This window comes from Cryptomeria japonica, chromosome 11 (genome assembly GCF_030272615.1).
Source record: "Cryptomeria japonica chromosome 11, Sugi_1.0, whole genome shotgun sequence".
Lineage (NCBI taxonomy): Eukaryota > Viridiplantae > Streptophyta > Pinopsida > Cupressales > Cupressaceae > Cryptomeria > Cryptomeria japonica.
This window is the reverse complement of record NC_081415.1, coordinates 22,264,390-22,281,607: the sequence shown is the minus strand read 5'-3', so window position 1 is coordinate 22,281,607 and position 17,218 is coordinate 22,264,390. Positions and strand designations below refer to the sequence as shown.

The 17,218-nt window shown below is 33.4% G+C and overlaps 1 protein-coding gene across 1 annotated transcript; it reads right to left on the bottom strand.

The window, feature by feature from the left end:
* Positions 1 to 7,788: 7,788 nt before the first annotated feature.
* Positions 7,789 to 10,152, bottom strand: LOC131060337 (probable disease resistance protein At1g58390). Its single transcript, XM_057993512.2, has one exon. The coding sequence runs from the start codon at positions 10,150 to 10,152 to the stop codon at positions 7,789 to 7,791; it is 2,364 nt and encodes a 787-aa protein (XP_057849495.2).
* Between the last annotated feature and the right edge of the window lie 7,066 nt (positions 10,153 to 17,218).

Here is a 17,218-nt window from a genome sequence, read left to right as displayed (position 1 = left end):
TTTTGTAGATTGCATTTAGAATCGCCTTCTAGAGCAGGCCTTTGTAGCTCATTTGGTGAGCTCATATTTTTGCACCGAAGAATTGTTAAGAGAAATCCCTCTGATGGATGGTTATACACCTTTTAGAGGTACCATATACCTCTTTGCAGCTTCCCTAGATCATTTACAATGCGTTAGTGAAGTCTCCTTTGGAAGTCCTAAAGTTAGGGTTGTTGATTCGCAGTTATTCCACTTTTCTGAGTAGCATCCCTGTTTGAGGCATCATAACTTTGCACCGGTTGATTTTCAAGACAAATAGAGAGTTGTATATGATTTCCTGGTATTTGTTGAAGCCCTCTGCCAAGTGGCTAAGTCCCATGAATCCATTTGACAAGTTTTCAAAGTTGATTCTAGTTGCAAAAATTTTAGTTTTGCAACTGAACATTGTCAAACAACAGTTTGAGGGCCACTTTGAAAATTTGTATCTTGTTCCCAATTAACCTGAATTCAAAATGAATATACCCCATGATTCTCTGTAAAATTTTCTACCATGCCTCAGATTTGTAGCCCCCAATCTCATCATTTGATCATTTTTTGAGACCCATTCCAAATGCAACTTTTCAAGGTTCAACATCAGCACAGTTCAGTATTTTCAGAGGAGCCAACTTTGAGGATTAATAATTTTCACATGTGACCTAACCTTGCCAAACCCTCTTGCACACTTATTCAGGGTATATTCATCTCCCAGTGTGCCAAGTGGTAGCTCGTGAGGTGGTGATTTGATATTTTTTCAAATCAAGGTGTTAAGGCTACTTGGGTTTATTCAACAAGTTCAAAATCAAAATAACCTTAGTCAACTTTGACAGTTAATATCTTTTGTCTCGAATGTCGTAATGATGATCCGTCAGATGCCCTAGATTCTATGTATTACAATCTATCAGTGTGCCAGCTTGCAAGTCCTGGTCAGGTGATTTGGTCAATTTTTAAGGCCTGTTCAGGGAGCTCCTCAGGTGTTTTGGACAAAAATCAAAGTTGCAATAAACGTCAAGTTTGAAGATACCAAACTCAATTCCTCGACTTTCGAGCACATCCAATCAGTGAATTAGAGCTTTTATCCAAGGTCAGTTGTTCAGAAACGAAAAAAAAATTTAGTCAGACCCACTTTGGAACCTGACTAATGCTATGACCTAGCTTGACCGACTAAATCCCAATAAGAGAAAATATATTATTTAAATCATCATGATTTAAATAATATTACAAAATCTATTTCTAAGGGGGATTGGTGAAAGTACTTCAAAGTGATTTGTTAGAACAAATTTAATGAGAGAGTTAATATATTTTGAATCAATTTAATATTGACATAAGCATTTGTCAATATTAATTTTATACGGGCAAAATATATTAAATTAATAAATGAATTTGATGAAGTGGGCCCTGACGTAGGAGATTTGGATAATAAACTAACCCCTCATGACCTAAGTAGAGAAAGCAATTGTGTTATCATGTGCCCCTTTCGGAGCACAAGAGCAGCCTTGCGGGATAAGATCATGCGAGGCGGAGAGGTGAAAATTTTATCCCACACCGACCCGGGGGTAAGTCACAGACAGCGCGGGATAAGAGTAGGCTCGGCGGGAGAGATTGGATGCTTATCCCGCGCATAAAATAGGTCAAGCCAAAAACTACGCGGGATAAGGTGAAGAAGACAGTTTCTTGTCCCGTGTGAGGATAAGACAGAGTTAAGACACCCTGCAAGATAGTGAAGTCAAAGCAAAGCGGAAAGTGCAGTGTAGAAGAGAAAACAAAGTGCATCGAAGACAAAAAGATTTAGGGCAATATAGGAGTATAACATGGATTTGTTGAAATGGCATTTACGGTCGCTTGTTGCAGGAGAAAAACATGCTCACATAAATATTATGTACGATGCCATGAACGACACAAGCAGTAGAGGGGACCCCATGCTCGATAATCTCATAGGGGTTTTGTGTTAGTTTGATGTTGTATATTGGCTACTGTGAGGGTTCGGCCATAATAATGCTTCGGCTGTGAACAACATTCAAATTTGTTTGACCCCACATGTTTGCTATTGTTCGATCTACTTTCCAGTTGGATTAACAAACGCATTGTCAGCATGTGAGTGGATTCATTTGTGGCAACGATTTACAATTTGAAACGTTGTGTTTGCCGAATGTTTTTGCCCTGGAGTTAAATATACACTTTGCAAAGGGAAATATACAAGAAGGGAATGAAAAGTGAAGTGATTTCACTCAGTAGTAAAATTTCCCCCAATTGTGCAAAAATCGGCGAAAGATGAAAATGATCTTTTCAAAGTAAAATATACTGGTGAAAGTATTTCACTTAAGAGGAGAATACTTTCACTAAAGTGAAAATATGCAAATGAGGAGGTGAATTCTTCCTGCTCAAAGTGAGAGGTTCACATACAGGTAAAACAAGGTGACTCCTTCAGAAAAATAAAGCAACTTTCACCTAAGGGATGTCACTCTTCATTCAAAGATGGTTTGAAATCAAACATTAATTCTAGAAAGTTGGGAAATTGTTTATGCAAAAGGGGGGAAATCTTTCAACCAGATACTGATCAATTAGTGAAGTATCCCAAGAACGAAAATGTGGTAATTACCCTCAGTAAAAGGGGTGAATTTTGGGACTAAGATGCAAGAGGTGGTTTGAAAAATCATTTCCAACTAAAGGGGTCTTTACTATTTCTAAACCAAAGGAAGTATGTAGTTGAAAGTTTACATAGAAAAGACATTTTTTGATTTTCATCCAAATGAGGTTAATTTTCAGTTTTAAATCAGAGGGAAAAGATAACTCCTGCAGCAGGTGCGATAGGAGCCAAAAAGGGCAAAATTTTCAGATTTTGACAAATTCTCCAGCAGGGTGCAGTGGCTCATTTTTTGGCAAATTTTGAAAGAAGAGTGCAAATTTTAAAGTGCAGATTTCAAGATGGAGGACAAGTCTTCTCAGAGATTATTTTAGGGTTTTTATTAGGTTTTCTTCTCGAGTATATATTTCTCTTCTCTTCTCAAAAAAGGATTATGAATAAAATTTATCATCCAAGAAGTTGGGCTTCTATGCACAATGTAGGGTTGAATGACAGTTAGATTTTGCTTTTAGCTTATGTATGCTTTGTATTTTGAATAGTTGTAATCATACATGCAAGGAATGGACAAAGGTGTCTCTTGTTATTGTCTCTTACATGTAATGGTGTTACTTATGAAATAGAAAATCAAGGATTGTATGTTTTGTCCCAGCAAGCCTAGTGTTTGTCTTATTCTTGCTTCTCTTCAAGGAAGAGATTAAATAGATTTAATAAGATGAGGAGTAATGTCTTTTATGTATGTAGGGTCATTAAGCATGATTGTAGGAAAACTAAGCTGATGGGTGTTGGTTCAATGCATTGATGCCTAGATCTCTTTGGTTACAAGGCAAACTATTTGGGTATAAAGCTATCTTCTGAGAGTAGACTCTGATGCCCAATGAGTGAAGGCACTGGTTGATGTTTTATTCTCATTTTCATAATCATTTCTCAATCAAAATCTCTTTTTTTTTTGCATTTCCTTTCAACATTAGGGGTAGGATTAGTGTAGAAGCCTCCTCGATGAATGATTAGATGATTACAAACTAAGGTTAAAAGGGTAAAAGCACAAAACTGTGTCACGTTTCAGGTTCAGGCTAACTTATCAGCACAGGTGAATTTAATTAATTCTAACTAAAAATTAATTTTTTTCAAACATATGGTCTATATAGATTCATTATAGCTAAGTTATATATGGGCCACAACTTTTCCAATTTGAAGTGTCTACTAAATGTATAATTTATACTACTTTTTGTCTAATTACAAAAAAAAGTAAAACTCAATGTTTCAACAACTCCTACTCTTATAAATAATTTTTGTTTTTGAAATGTAAAAATACCCTTTTATAGATCTATAAGTGAATTTTCCAAAATATATATCTTTTAATATTTTAATTAGTTTTTATATTTTATATTTATTTTTATTGAAATTAGGTCATCAGTGTTGAGATACATGTGTCTCAACCTTGCAATTTTTAGTAAATTGTTCCAAATGTAGTTGGGAGATTTCCCATATGTCGGTGTCTTGGAAAAAGGTATAAGAGTTGTTAAAAGATGCCTTGTCCATACTATAATATAAGAGGGCCATTTTTAGAGATTATATGACACATTTCATGTTGGTTATGAGGGTCAAAAATAGGGGATAAGAGTTTGGATGTGAGTAACTACTTTTAACCTGGTTTTCTTATCTTAGAAAAACAAATGTCAAGGGTGGACAACACATGTCATGGAGGTTTTGCCCATGGTATTGTAAAACCACAAATGGTTTCCAGGTTGTAAAATTCCTATATAATGAGAGCTTGGAGAGGAGTTTGTATGATGGAGTTTGGTTTGCAAGACTAGGTGCTAGAAGGATGCTAGTGAAGTCTCTCTGAGCTTGAGTTGAGGTGATGCTCTTGTAAGAACTTGCATTGCAAGTGTATTGTAATCTCTTGTTGATTTGTTAATATACTATGCAGGTTTTAGAGTGTGGGGTTTTTCACCCTTATGGGTTTTCCCCACGATAATCACTGTGTTATGTGTTTCTTGTTTTATTTCTACTCTATTTGCTTCTTGTGATCTCTGTGATAGTTAAGTTGAAATTTGCAAAATCGTCCTCTCAAGATTAGCGTAGGAAGCGTTTCCGCACACCTTTGCTTCCTTACAATCAACACTAAAATATAAGGTTGATTATCTTGTTAAGGAAAAATACTAAAATTTATTAAAAAAAATTGAAAAAAATATGATGGAGTAGAGAAAATAATCTATGTCAAGATGATATAATTCTTTTCTAATTTGGATAAATAATTAAGAAAAAAGGTGGTGGGAATTGGAAAGAGTTATATTTCAGCACACACAACTTTTCAAATTTATTGAAAAATATATATCTATAAAAAATAGTAAAAAATATATCCATGCACTAAAGTTTCAAGTTATAAATATAAAAAGAAAAAATCAAGAAAAAAAGGTAAAATTTACTAAATAAAGTGTGGCAGCTTGTGTAACTTCAATTTCTACAATTTTTTTAGCAACTAAATTATAGTGTTTACTTTATAAAAAACTACATTCAAATATTTTTAAATTTTTTTATTAAAATTATAAACATAAAATAGACATAAGAATATAAATTTTATTAGTTTACATCATTTCAAAATTTAAAGCATATATTTCACTTTCTATTGATTTAATTTAAAAAGTTGAATCAACATTTGACCATTTCCTTTATAAAAGTGTGACACAGTTTTGTACTTTTACCCTAAAGCCATAACCAGGAGTTTATCCATCTACCTTAGTATCTTTCATTGAGATGATCTGTTGTAACATGTAATGTCAAGAGTATTTTGAAGCTGAAATTTATAAGACATTGCATAGGTTCACTCGCCTTGGTCTCGCAGAGCCAAAAGAGTAGGAGATCTCGGTCTTGTGACCGAGTCTTGTCAAGTTGGCCAAATCCTTTCCCGAGTCTGTCGACGAGTTAGTGGCAATTCCTCTAGGACTCAGGGAGTGTTGGTTTGGGAACCAACACTTCCTTTGCCCCCTCCAATTAGCAACTTAAGGATTTTCATTGTCCTTGCGGATTAGGATCAATATGGTGAGTGATTCAACCTCCAATCAAGCTCCCAATGGTCATGTTAGGCATATCAGACTACATTTTCATTACTATGCCTAAATCTTTGACTTAGAGATTTTGATTTCCTTCGTTGATTGAGATTAGCAAGCTAGGTGATTGCATTTCCAATCATTGAATGGGCATTTCCCTTGAGGGTCTAAATGTGCGACATAAGCTTCAAGACACTTCCTTTGACCCTCTAAAAGTGGGACATGAGGACTACCTTATTTCCTTTGCTTTGTCAAAAGAGTGACATAAGAAATCACATGATTGAGTTTGCGAAGGGTTTGTTTTCTTTGGTGGTGATTGGCATCATGTGATCGAGTTTTCTCAGGTCCTTAGAGGTCTTTCCTCCTTTAATTGCAACAAGGAGGTTTGTAGGGCTTCAACCCAGATGGGTATAATGGTGTTAAGGCTTTCTTAGGTCTCATGAAGCATAGAGCATGAGAGAGGATCTTGCCAAATGGGGGCCACACAATGAATTTTTTATGCCTACAATGGTAGAATCTCCTATGTGGTGTGAGTGTGGTCGACTAGTGGGTTTGACAAAAGAAAACAAGGCATGTTGCTTACTACATAGAGAGTCCTCTTCTTGTAGGAATGATACAAAGAACACAAACATTGTTCCAACTTAGATCGAGGTGATTGATGAGAAAGGAAAGGTAGACAAGGAGGAAAATTAGGAGAAAAGATTTAATAGAAGTTTTGTTTTTTGATAAGTGTAAATGATCAATCTCATTTGGTATGTAACGGGTAGCTGAGAAGCTCTAAGTAGGTATGCATTATAGTCATATATGTTAGGAGTTGAGTTGTTATGTTTCATGATATATTTACAGACTGAGAATATAATATAAAGACCTATTAATTGATCTATGAGAATTTGCCAAGATCTAGAGTCCAATTGATAGCACAAATAAGAGAGAACAAAATATGTGACAAGAATAAATTGTATTCCTATCAATGATGTGAAATACCCAACTGACTGAGTTGATTGAATCGTTGAATTGATTGTTAGATACAATGTAAATGAGCCTGCTTATAAAGCCAACGCTAGATGGATATGTGACCACACAACCATGACATGTGGCTCAATGAGAAATAAGGATAGGAAGGGGAAGGTAGAAGTAAGTAGGAGAAATAATAAAATATTCCACAAGAGGTGGATCACCTAGCAAAGGTGGAATGTAACAAGATAAAAACCACAAAAGGTGGACATTCTCCTGCATACATCATCCCTACGTGCACACTTCCCTAAGTGTCTCATATCCAAACTACTATGAAATGGGTTATTCTTAGTCAACTTAAGTAAGGGGTTATTATGAAACATAATTTATACCAACACAATAAATTATAAAAGGATCTTAGTCCATTAGGTAGGTATATAAGGTTGGCTTATGTTGTAGCATAATTGATCGTAATTTAGATATTAACTAATTTTTATATTAAATAAGTTGTAAACAAAATAGTTTAGATAAAATTATAATGGTGAAAATGGTATTTTGTATTTTTTTGTTTTCGATTACTTTGATTAAAGTGTCTTTCATTCGAGAATAAATTTATAAGTGATATTTTTTATGTAAAACCTATTTGATCTATTGTTTTTTAATATTATTATTATTAATTAATTTTAAAAATTTATTATAATATTTCAATATCTTATTTGTCACTTTAGTTTAATTTCACATGTGCGACAAAGTTGACATATGTTATGCTAACTCATGTGAATATACACCATAAACTTGTGAAAGTCAAAATTCGAATGAAGCCTGTCCAACCTTTTCCAACTAAGTGTTGCGAACTAATTTGTTTATATTTTATGTGGATTCTATATTTTGTTGTTGTATTTTAGGACATTCATTATTCATTTTGAAACAATAAAGGAATAATCTAGGATTATCAAGGAGCATTCATACAAGAGCATCAACATCCTACACATGCTACATGTTTGTTCATTGTCATTAAATCAGTCCAAATGAAAACTTGACAAAAGAAGAACAAATCTTTGCTTAATAAGTTTTCAAGCAATTTATCTCAAAAGTAGCCCATTTCAAACATGATCATTACTTCTTTACTAGTTCTTTTCTAATTCTATCTTCATCTCTACTTCTATCTACTGTAAAGTAACCCACTCATGCAAACACATCCTCAACATCAATAGTTATTTGAGGATTTTTGTCTTTGATTTTTTTCCAATATGTCCCACCTTCCTCCAGCATATTCCCAGACTCAGTTAAACAGATCTTCTTGAGACTTTTCAACCCCTCCAATCCCTCTCCCACTTTATTCAGCTTCCCACAACTACATAATTCCAACTCCTCCAGGCATGCCATTGCTCCATCCTCCATTTCTGGAAACTCCTCCAATTCAGGGAATTCGCTTATCTCCAAAAAACGTAGCTGTGGAAACCCTCCCGACTTTCCAAACGCCCTTGGCAATTCTCTGCACCTATTGTCCCCCCACAACCTCAAAACCACTAGATTCTGCATTGTTTGCAATTCCGGGTAATTACTGCAATCACAATAGTATAAGTAGAGGTACCTGAGATTTGCCAAACAACATATCCAAGGTGGCACTGCAAAATGGTCTAGCTCCAGATGTTCCAGATCTCTCATTGCATTCATTCTCTCCGGAAACTGTGGAGGATCCAATCCTGATTTACCTCGCATTCCACGGATTTTATTGTATACTTTCAGCCGACGCATCTTTCCCAAGGGCGCAAGGATCCCTTCTTCCATCTTCTTCAACTGTGTTACATCCTCAACATAAAACTCTATTTCCTCAATCTCCCTCATCTTGCCAACATCCTCTAACCTTAACACACCACATTTCATACATGTAATTTTGGACAGGTGCAAAGTCCATGTTCGCAGTGTTCGCAAAGACTCCAGCTTTGACATTCCCTTTGGCAGTCTCGTAAACGGACCTTCCAAATGCTGAAGACACCTCAGTTCACTTATCCATTTCGGTGCCTGCCTATGCCGGAATTGACTGCAACCAGAGACATCAAGATAAGAGAGACTCTTAAGGCTTCTCACACACTTGGGCACCTTCCTAATCTTTGTGTCTCTTAAATTCAAGACTTTGAGAAGTTTCATCTCTGTAACAGATGCAGGCAATGTGAAGATATTTGTATGGCTCAAATCCAGAACCCGCAGAACTCTCATACCGCTAAACAACATTGCCGGAATCTTTCCTCCAATTTGGGCATTACAGAAAAAGAACATTGCCGGAATCCTTCTTCCAATTTGGGCATTACAGGAGAGCGACAGTGTGCGGACAAGTGTGGGAAAAACAGGGCGTCTCTCTGAGATGGCATGCTCATCAATATCTTTCTTCGCCAAAAATAGGCGACACCACCAGACACCACCTGTATTCACAGAGTGCAATTTTGAGAAGGCATCCTCAAGACCGAATGCACATTTATTTTCACTGGATATGAGTTTTGCCAAGTCAAGCAATAGATCATGAATTTTACAATATTTTGTCAGCTCCTCATCTTCCCAATGTTCCCATACATCAAGTAGACAAAGATTGGCAAGCTGGTCTAAACAATCCCAAGGGTTCTCTCTTGCCGGAATGAATCCTTCTCCCTTCCATAGATATATGAGATACTCACACTCTATCACCTTATCTTCGGGAAAGAAGGAAAGATAAGCAAAACAAGCCTTTAAATGTGCAGGGAGTGAGTCGTAACTCAACTTGAGAATATCCATGACACGGTCGTTAGAATTGCCTACCTTTTCCAGCTTATTCAATTTGGACTGCCAGTCACTTAGCAATGTAGTGCTCGCCAGAGATGCTGCTGTGATTTTGATTGCAAGTGGCAACTCCCCACATTTCTTCACGATCTTACGAGCAACCTCCTCCAAGTTCTCCGGCGCTCTATTTTCCTCAGACTTAGGAAATGCGTGAGCACAAAACAGCCGCCAACTCTGTTCATCTGTCAAACATTCCATCAAACTCACCATGCTTTCAATCTTGGACTGTATGTCCACTGGTTTTGAATCACTGGGCAGGCGACTCCATCTCTTAAACTGTTGTCCCTGGGATCTACTTGATGATTCTGCTTCATCTACGTGAGGCACAGCAGCACGAACTATATTCAGTTGGTTTCCATCTGCAACAACGGAGCTCAACCGGGCTTTCACCTCTTGAATTCTTCTGCCCATTTTATGGCGAGGAATCAATTGACTACAACTCAAACAGCAAAATTGGTTTCGGGCATACAGAGAATCCACAGCAAATTCTTCGAGTATGTCCTCTGCCTCCCAGGCAATGTCCCGAACTCTATGAAGCCAGTTTTTTACAGACTCCTTTTGACTACTACTCTCTTCATCGGCTTCACTCAAGACACAATTGATTTCCATAAATCTGCTCTGCAACCATTCAAGGTCTTCTGTGGAGTTGCAGAGTATTTTAGCCTCATTAGCCGCTTGTTGGATGGCCATCTCACAAACTTTTTTAACAACACCCTCTGCAAGCACGGATGCCATTTTCAACTCTTTTTGGTGTTGAAATTGAGAATTGCAGCTCCTAGGAAATAGAATAACTACTCTTAATTTGCAGGGAAAACTGAGAGGAAATAGAATAGAATAGAAAAGCAAAGAATAGCTGAATGCAATTCAAAACTTAAAAACCTTGGCTGCAGTGTGTGTATAATACCGCCTGCAACAATGTCATTTATAACATCACAAAAGCCATTCTGCTTGCTATTCTTTGCTTGCACATCCTGAAAAGAATATAAGAGAAGAACTGAGCAACAAGAATAATATGATTGCAGCAAATTTAAAGCTTCTTGGGCACAACAAATACATGCTGATCTAAATTAATTTAACACAGCAAAGGAATAAAGCAACTCAAAACCTTAGCCTACCCAAAATAAAGAAATAATAGATTCTTTAATTACAGACTATTAAAGCATATAGTAAAATGATTATAGATTACTTTGTGTTCTGTCCAGTGATATTCCACGGAAACAATCTGCTCTCTTTATGCTTTCGCTTTTTCTGTTGTATAAGCTTTTGTTATAAATTTTAGTTAAAAAAATAAAACATTATCAATCACATTTCTAATAATGCATCCAAAACATATGGGATAAAATATAACCATTTTTGTTGGTTTTTTTTTTTGTGTGTGTGTTTGTGCTTTCCTTTTTTATATATATTTAAATTAGCACTTGTATCAAAAGGAGGTGCAATGGTTAAGCGGATAGCAAGATATGTCTTAGGTAATTTATGAGAGGGCAAGGAATAATCACAAGAAAGAGAATTTTTTTTTCTTATGAATAAAAATTTAGTAAAGAGAATAAATTAATATAATTTTATAATTAAAATTTTATTACATTATTCAAAATATATATTAGAATTTAACAAATAATAAAATTGTATCATCATGTTAGATGACATTATTAAATCAAATGATTAATTCTAGATGGTGGATATTTATTGTGAAACAAGGAATTGTAGAATGGGGGTGCTTATGGCTAATAGCATTTTGATCTAAAACTTGTATGTATATTTTAAAAGACTTATTGTTTTTATAACTATAATTATTTTATCATTTTAATTATATAATAAATAATAATGACTTTTTTGAGTTTCTATGAATTGTTAATGTTTATATAAATTTAAAACATTTAATATCTTAGAATTTTGTTTTTGTTCAATTTGAGACAAAAGGTGCAACTTTGCCTCAACTCAAGGTTATAAGTGGTTTTGATACACATTTTCAGCTATCAAAATTAATAATCATCTCATGCCAACTCAACTCAAACTAATCATTATGTGTCAACTCCCACACTAAAAGGTTTAAATTATGTTCCTACATGTATAAAATTTATCGGTCCTTGGTCATTAGTAACATCCATCCATTATAGGAGATCATCTAAAATCACTCAATGCAATCATGCAACATAATAAAAAATGCTTAGAGCTATATCATCATGCCTTGTTTTCACTTAGTCATTTTGATTCTATCAATATTTTACATCAACAAATGCCAAAACCCTAGTTATTACACTAATGGACTTCGTCACTCATTAGACTTTGTTAGATTTCCATGTTCCAATTGATATCATAACCCTCACATTTTCAATTCTCTTTGTTGTTTGGCATATTTCCTCTAATTTTTTTTAAAATCATTAAATAAATCATCAAGATTTGACTAAGGAACAGGGAGGGAAAGAGATTGGATTTTCTTTTTTGGCATAATAAAATCCAATGTTGTTCTTCAACACTACCAAGTTATCCCTTTGTAGGTGGAAGTATGGGTAAAATTTTGTTGCGTATCAAAGTTCTAAAGACCACAACTTTAGAGATGCACAAGAAGTTCAAGGCCATGCCATTTGGATCAAAATTACATATTTATAGATTAGAGACACAAATGTGAGATTGATGTAGTTTGATGCATAGTTTTATATTCCACAAAATTACAATAATCTCAAATCAACTTTCAAATTTTAGCTACCAATTTGTTGTCATGAGTGATAGCATAATAGTATGTCCCATGTTTGGTAGTTTGGGACCACTAAAATTAGCATTTTACATGTTCATCACATTTTATCAAATTCTAATGAATAAATTGTCAATAATTTAAGAACAATCTAAATTTGTGTCATTTTTCTATGCAGAATAAATTTATATTCTTTCTAACAATGATATTAAAATAGGAACTATCACATTTCGTTAGTTTTTAAGAAAGTATTTATTATAAATTTATAATATTTTTTATCACAATATTTTACCTTAATGCATAACTTGAACTACAAATAAAACATTTTCATGATTTCTTAAACATAGATCATTAACTCCAATATCTAGTTTACAAATTTTTTTGGTATTTTTTGTAAAATAATCTATTTTCTATTAATCTTTTAATTTGTAATAATGAATATTTGGACTTGTATTTTTCTATAACACATTTGTCTTTATGTATGTATCAAAATCAATCGATTTATGTTTCTATTGAAATAAGGACATCAATAAATAATACAGTTTATTTTTTGTACATCAAATCATTTTTTTAAAATTCCACGAAGTATAATAATTTCATATCAACTTTTAAAATTTGGGCACCAATTTATTCTCATGATGATAACATAATAACGTGTCTCATGTTTGATAGTTTGGGACAACTAAAATTAGCATTTTTGCATTCATCACATTTTGCATTTCTAATGAACCAACCAAGGGAGCCTTGTTTTGCACCACCTCTATCTCATTCCTTCTAGGTAAAAACATTATTATTAAAGCTACAGACTTCAAGATCGACCAACAAATATTCCTTCCACAAGAGAGTGTTGCAATGATGAGCTTGCTTGAATGTTGAGATATGAAAATGAGATATATTACAAATATACAATCACATTGGTTATATAGACAAGGTGTGATTATGTATGACAATTACCCTTGATACAAATATTAAATTTTCAATGTAAATATTAAATGCCTAAGTGACTAAAATTAAATGAAGGGAACATGGTCCGATTATAATTAACTTCTAGAAATGACACCTAGCACCTAAGTTAACATGTGAATAGGTTCCCACTAATATCAAGTTAGGAAATAAACTTATTCACTCTAACACCCCCCTTAAATGTAACTTATGGAATGAAATTATTATGCAAATGATACCAAATAAAAAATGCAGTGTGGCTCTTGATGACTAGGTCATGTTAGGTGCCCATGCACAGATGATCTCTCACAAATGGAGAAAAAGTTAAAAACCCATTGGGACAAAACTCCTTCGTGAAAGAGAGAATTTATATAATATCATTTAATAATGGTAGAATGAGTGATGTATGGAGGTGTCATCACTACACCTCAAGAACTACATCCTTAAAAAAAATACAAGACAATAACCCCTCCAATGAAGGTAAAGATAAAGACTACATAGGCCCTAACATATAATGAAGTATCATAAAAACCACTGAAGAAGATCTGAACCCAAAAGAGAATCCAATGAAGGCAAACCATGTGTCTCCCCTTAAGAAGAGCCCCCACATTATGAAGTATCATAAAAACCACTGAAGAAACCTTGAAGCCAAAAGAGAATCCCATGGCGACAAACCATATGTCTACAACATCAACTTATTGGTTTCCTTAATTTATATTGTTATTACTTTTGTACTTGTGATTATTACTTCAATTAGTATTCTTGGTAGGTAAGGTGTTTGAAACCCTGTTTATGGTGATGCTTCTATTGCTCTTTAAAATTTTACGCATAGAGGGATTGTTGTTGTTGTTGTGCATTCTCTAGTTTCTACTCTATCTTTGGTTTATTAACCTTTCATTATCCTAATAAGTTCTTCTATCACTATTAATGATTTCATTGTCTATTCTAAGGGCACTCTTTTAAGGTTTACAAGATTTTTAATAGATATTTTTTGATTTCAAGGCATGTATCCCTACTTATAGCATGCAAGAAGAGGTCATAAAATACCCAGTCATCCATATGAGAAGCACTAGTAGAAGAGTGCAACACTCATCCTCTTTGGGTTAATAAATGAACGATTAATTTCTTGTCTTATTTTACATGTAGGAATTCCCTAATTCTAGTCTTAACTAACTTTTTCATATTGAATGCTAGTACAAGATCTCTAATTAGTTTTTAATAGAAGGGAGTAATAGAACCCTCAAACAAGTGGTTAACCTATTTGAGAGTAATTCCTTCTAATGTTTATGAAAATATTAGAGAAACTAATGCATCTAAGGCTAGTGGTTCTTAAATGGCTATGGTTTAGCAGTTGATGTGGGTGTTTGGATCCCTAAAGGTTCCTTCAAGTACTCTAGATAGGTACCAGAAAGGGGGTCACATGTGGAAGGTGGTAGTCCTCCATAGTCCTCCAATATGGATCACATGGGAGGAATTAGATAACCTTGACAATTATTTAACCTTGGATTCAATGGATGGCCATGATGTGTATATGAGCAATGACACAATTATCATGACAAATTTGGTGTAGGAAGGCCCTTTGGGCATGATCAAATGGGTTTATCCAATTTGGATGGACACTATTGGGGTGGTTCGGTATTAGAAAAGGAAACACCTTTCTCAATAGGTCTCCCTCGATCTATTGCCCATCTATAGCCCTTGTTTTGTAGCTTCTTGCATAGAGAACCTCTAGCCAAAGTTATAAAAAAGAGAACCTCTAATCTTATTACTATTTATCATATTTAAGGACTACTTATTGAGATTGAATAATAGGTTGGATTAATAAAATTATAATTGAGCTTGATATGGTGATCTACATTAAAATTATGAGAGTACTCTTGCAATTGTATTTTGCCAAGCCTTACAGAATAGATGTTTGATAGATACAATCAATAGGGTAAGATTTATAGATATTGTGAAATTGAGTGAAAATAAAAAATGATATATATAATGATGTAAGATTATTGTATATGTTTTTCTTAATATTATGGGAAATTTATTGATTTGTTGAATATAGGTAATGGGTTGAAAAACATATTGAAATAATATATTTATGGACTTATAATCCATAGGTTTCAAGATCACCTCACAATTCAAACTTCCAAAAATATGATGTTGAATGAGATGGTTCCTACAAATCATTATTTTCATAAAATGTAAAAAAAAATAGATTCTTTTAGGATTTGACATGAGGACATGTTAAATTTTTCAAAGATAGTGACGATCTCTAAACATTATTTATTGATTACAATTTTTTCTATGATATGAAAGTTTAGAAGGAATTAAATATTAACATAGACCTATCATACAAGATTTTCTATGGTACAAAGATGATCATTTTTCGAGTCAAATCTTCCAAATCAACCTAGTGTTTTTTTCTTATGTTTCTTATGATCATAAAGGCCAATAAGTTGATTATAGCATTTATTAACAAAAGCCTTAGAGACCTCAAAGAAATTCAAAGTAAGCCAAGGTTATTAGAGACTTATATTGAATGTGTTTTTTTAAAACAAAACTAGAACATTGATTTAGAGAAAAACAAGAAGAAAATACTTAAGCTTAATATAGTGACTATGACATCTTTTATAGATGGATATTCTTGTTTAGGTTTTTAGATAAGATAAAACTTATACTTCCATTTCTAGCCTCCTCAAATAAAAATTATTTGACATTTAAACTAAAATATAATTTTGACAATTAATAATACATATAAATTTTAATTTCATGTTTGGATGTTTACATGTTTGAAAATACTTTAATTCATATGCATCTAAATCAATATATAAACAATTCTAATTTCTTTATCATATACAAAGATATTATTTTCACTAATTTAAATATTGGTATGTTGCATTCTTTAGGTGCTACATCTAAGCATGCGAAGAGTTCTAATATCTATATGACTATTGAGAAGATTATTCATTTGAAGTGTTCAATACAATCTACTCTTATTTTTTGGGAAGACGTTGCTAAAGGTGAAGTCTATTATTCAAAAAAAATCGTGTGATCTATAAGTTTAAGAGGGTGGACTATCTTGTCAAAAACAATCTACTCTTAATTTTTGGGAAGACGTTGCAAAAGGTGAAGTCTATTATTCAAAAAAGATCGTGTGATCTATAAGTTTAAGAGGGTGGATTATCTTGTCAATTATGATGCAAATGCATCAAATGCTATTGAGGGCAACAACTAATTGTAGAAGAAATGATATGGGACCATTCAATTAAAAGGAAGATTAAAGTGAAATAATTTTGAAAAAATATTCCTTCTAAAGAGATGAATAATTGTATTTGATATAAAAAAATGATAATCAATCATTTATTAAATAGGTATGTTGGTTGCAATATAAATAAATAAATAAAATTAAAAAATAAAACTATTTAATCATATATGAGGATCAAAGTGGAACATGGAGAAGCTTGAGAAGATGATGTAAGATAATTTGTAAGCCTTCAACCAGATAGAAGCCCTACCTACATATCTAGTTACGATCGAGTGCTTATTTAAATCACTGTAGGTGGAAGGTCCTATTTACCTATTGGGTTAGGAATGAGTATGTCTCCAAGTCTCTATACTCATTGGAAGGGCACACAAAGTGTATCCAATTCAAAGTATAGAGTACATTCCAATTAATGCATCTGAATTGATAATGTATACCTTTTAGATTGCAGCCATAACGTAAGACAATAGTAGAACGAGTTTTAAGAGTCTTCTCACAAAGAAGTATTGATTGATATTTAAACTAAAATATAATTTTATCAAAGCCAAAGAATACTTTGTTTAATGGCATAGTTCTTGAGATCAAATCTTTTACAATACACAAAAAAATGAATATTGACAATTGGATATAACTTTTTTCTCTTTATTTTAAATGATTAAATTCACATTTTGGATGTTTGAAGATATATTAATCCATATACTATTAAATTATTAACCAAATAAATCTAAATTCTTTATACATACAAAGGTTACGTTATTTGCTCATTTTAAGAAAGTGATTTTACTTCTTTAGGTGCTACATCTAAAAGCATGCAAGGGCTCTAATTTGACAAGGGCTGAAAAAATTATTCATTTTTAGTCAAGGCAATTCCCTCTTTTAGTTCCAGGAGCTATATAAGGTAAATTCTACTA

Coding starts and splice junctions, on each gene's coding strand:
- LOC131060337 (XM_057993512.2), bottom strand. CDS start 10,152: ATGGCATCCGTGCTTGCAGAGGGTGTTGTTAAAAAAGTTTGTGAGATG.